Source organism: Melanaphis sacchari, unplaced genomic scaffold (genome assembly GCF_002803265.2).
Source record: "Melanaphis sacchari strain LSU unplaced genomic scaffold, SCAv2.0 Contig818_pilon_pilon, whole genome shotgun sequence".
Taxonomy (NCBI): domain Eukaryota; kingdom Metazoa; phylum Arthropoda; class Insecta; order Hemiptera; family Aphididae; genus Melanaphis; species Melanaphis sacchari.
This window is the reverse complement of record NW_020271577.1, coordinates 19,144-21,641: the sequence shown is the minus strand read 5'-3', so window position 1 is coordinate 21,641 and position 2,498 is coordinate 19,144. Positions and strand designations below refer to the sequence as shown.

At 26.2% G+C, this 2,498-nt stretch overlaps 1 protein-coding gene across 1 annotated transcript; it reads left to right on the top strand.

The window, feature by feature from the left end:
• Positions 1-62: 62 nt before the first annotated feature.
• Positions 63-1,472, top strand: LOC112602050 (cyclin-K-like; the record flags this gene model as incomplete). The annotated part of the gene is made up of 3 exons (XM_025349963.1): positions 63-235; positions 650-805; positions 916-1,472. Coding segments are annotated over 3 exons (886 nt in total), but the record flags the coding sequence as incomplete, so codon positions are not given.
• Positions 1,473-2,498: the final 1,026 nt, after the last annotated feature.

Genomic DNA, 2,498 nt, shown 5'->3' with positions numbered 1-2,498 from the left:
TCTATCTCTGATCTTAATCAGTTAATTACATTTGTTTCTAAAGTAAGAATTATATATTACAGCTTATGTACAACACTTTGTCTTCAATGGGAACCAGAGATTATAGCAATTTCATTAATATATCTAGCATGTAAACTGAGTAAATTAGAAATTATAGATTGGCAGGATCGTACTCCAAATCAATTACATTGGTGGGATATGTTTGTTGAAGGATTGAACAAGGATTTAATTGAAGGTTAGTTATATTATATCACTAAAAATAAAAAGTTTTACCAGAACTAAAAAAAAATTATTAAAATTTTAAGCACTATACATTTATTAATTAGAATAATAATCATAATATGTAGGTTGTTGCGCTTTATTTGTGGTCAATAATGTAAACATTGTACCTATAGGTTAATAATTTAGAACCTATAGCCTTGAAACTAGCTTAGGGCATAGACACAACATTTTAGTGACATTCACTGCTATTTTTAAAGATGCTTCATTTTTAAAAGTATGATCATTATAAGAGCAAAAAAATTAAACCTTACTTTTAAATAAAAATTTTTTAGCAGTCTTATATTTTCATCATCGTCGATTGTGAGAATTTTTTTTGCAGTATATTATGTATAATTTATCAATCAACTTATAATTTTATATTTTTTAGATATATGTCATCAAATTTTAGATGTTTATTCAATTCCAAATAAGAAAACACCACCATCACTTCCATGTCAGGACAAATCAATTGTTCCAAAAAAAGTTGTACCCTCAAAATCCAGTAATCAGAAACTATTGTTGCAAAAAAATGTTGATAAATACAGTGAGTTTTTATTTGTGCACTATTATTATTTTGTTGTAATAAGACTTTTAACGGAATATTTTAGATCTATAGTGTTTGAATGTTTTTCGTATCATTGTTTTTTTTTGTAGTGCTCACATCTGAACAAGAGATAGAAGCAGCTATAAACAAACATGTGAAATTAATGACTACATCAGATACTTTGCCGGCCAAGAAATTATTACCCATGCCACCAGGAATTAAACCATCAATTTTTAATGTTACACCAAAACCGCAAAATATTCAAAAACCATTTTTGCCATCACCACCCTCATCACCAAAATTGTTATTAGAACAGTCATCCATAAAAAGACCTCCTCGACTTCAATCAACAAGACCACCACTGCCTACATTGCAACTAGCACCACTCTCATCGCTACCACCTCATCCACTAGCACCAAATCAAATGTTAATGCCACAAGGTGTTACTACTCAATTGCTACCATTCACCATGCAACCACAACCATATGGTTTTCTTCGGATGAACCCTTATCCTACACTTTGGAATGCAGCTCAATCGTATGCAAACTTTATGTTTTCTCTGTCTCCGAACATGATTTCTTCAGTGCCTGGACAGTATCACCCACATGAAACTCAGCCTCAACATAAAAACAGACAAGTTCAACATCATCCATATCAAAGACGATAGTGTTGCCCTTTTATATATGTACAATTAAAAGTAATTTAGACAATTATTTTTAAAATTTCAGATGTATTCTGTAACACATGACTTTTGATTATTGGAATTTAAGTATGTTATACATAATAATTTATCCATTAACTTTTATCTCACTTACATAGTAGGTACACTGTTTTAGTTAATGAATGAAATATAAATTACTTAATTCTACAATTATAAATTTTGTGAATAACTCAAATTTACATACATTTTTAATAAATTTACAATTGGTGTTTTTAAATGTTTGTATTCATATACATTTTTTAAATATAAATATTAAATGGTTATTAACGGGCTTAACGAGCACAATTAGAGAAATGTTTCTGCTTAATTATTATAAACAATATTAAATTATATTATTTTTTTACATTCGGTTTGATTTGATTAAGACTTTTACAAGTAGACTAAATGTACCATTCCTAGCACACTTACACTTATTTTCTGTTAGGAAATATTATTTCTAATTAATTTAACAGAGATAAGATCGGAAAAGATAAAATTAAGAAAATAATTTGAAAACAATAGTTAAATTAATTAATTACAAAAAAATAAAATTAATTAAGATAATCATAAAAACATTGTTTAGAACACTTATGAGTTTTATTTGAATTATTATTCAATTACAGAAATACTTAGTTTAAAAATTATTATAAATAATTGTACACTATTATATGATGGTCTATGGATGTGACTTATAATTTATAAGTTATAAAGAATCCAAATTAAAAATAATTGATGAAAAATAAACTTTCTTACATAATTAGTTACACAAATAGAGTTATATTTAAATCAAAGACAAGAGGTTAATTTTTAATATGTTTTTTAGGTAGCTGTATAAAACACATCTATGTTGTTCTCAACAATTTTTTATTTAAATAATAGAAATTGAAATTTTGAGAATACATTCATGTACAAACTATATTAAATAAAACCTTTTAAAATTATTAAACAGCAAAGAAGAAAATACACAATAATAATAGAATCAACATTGAAAAA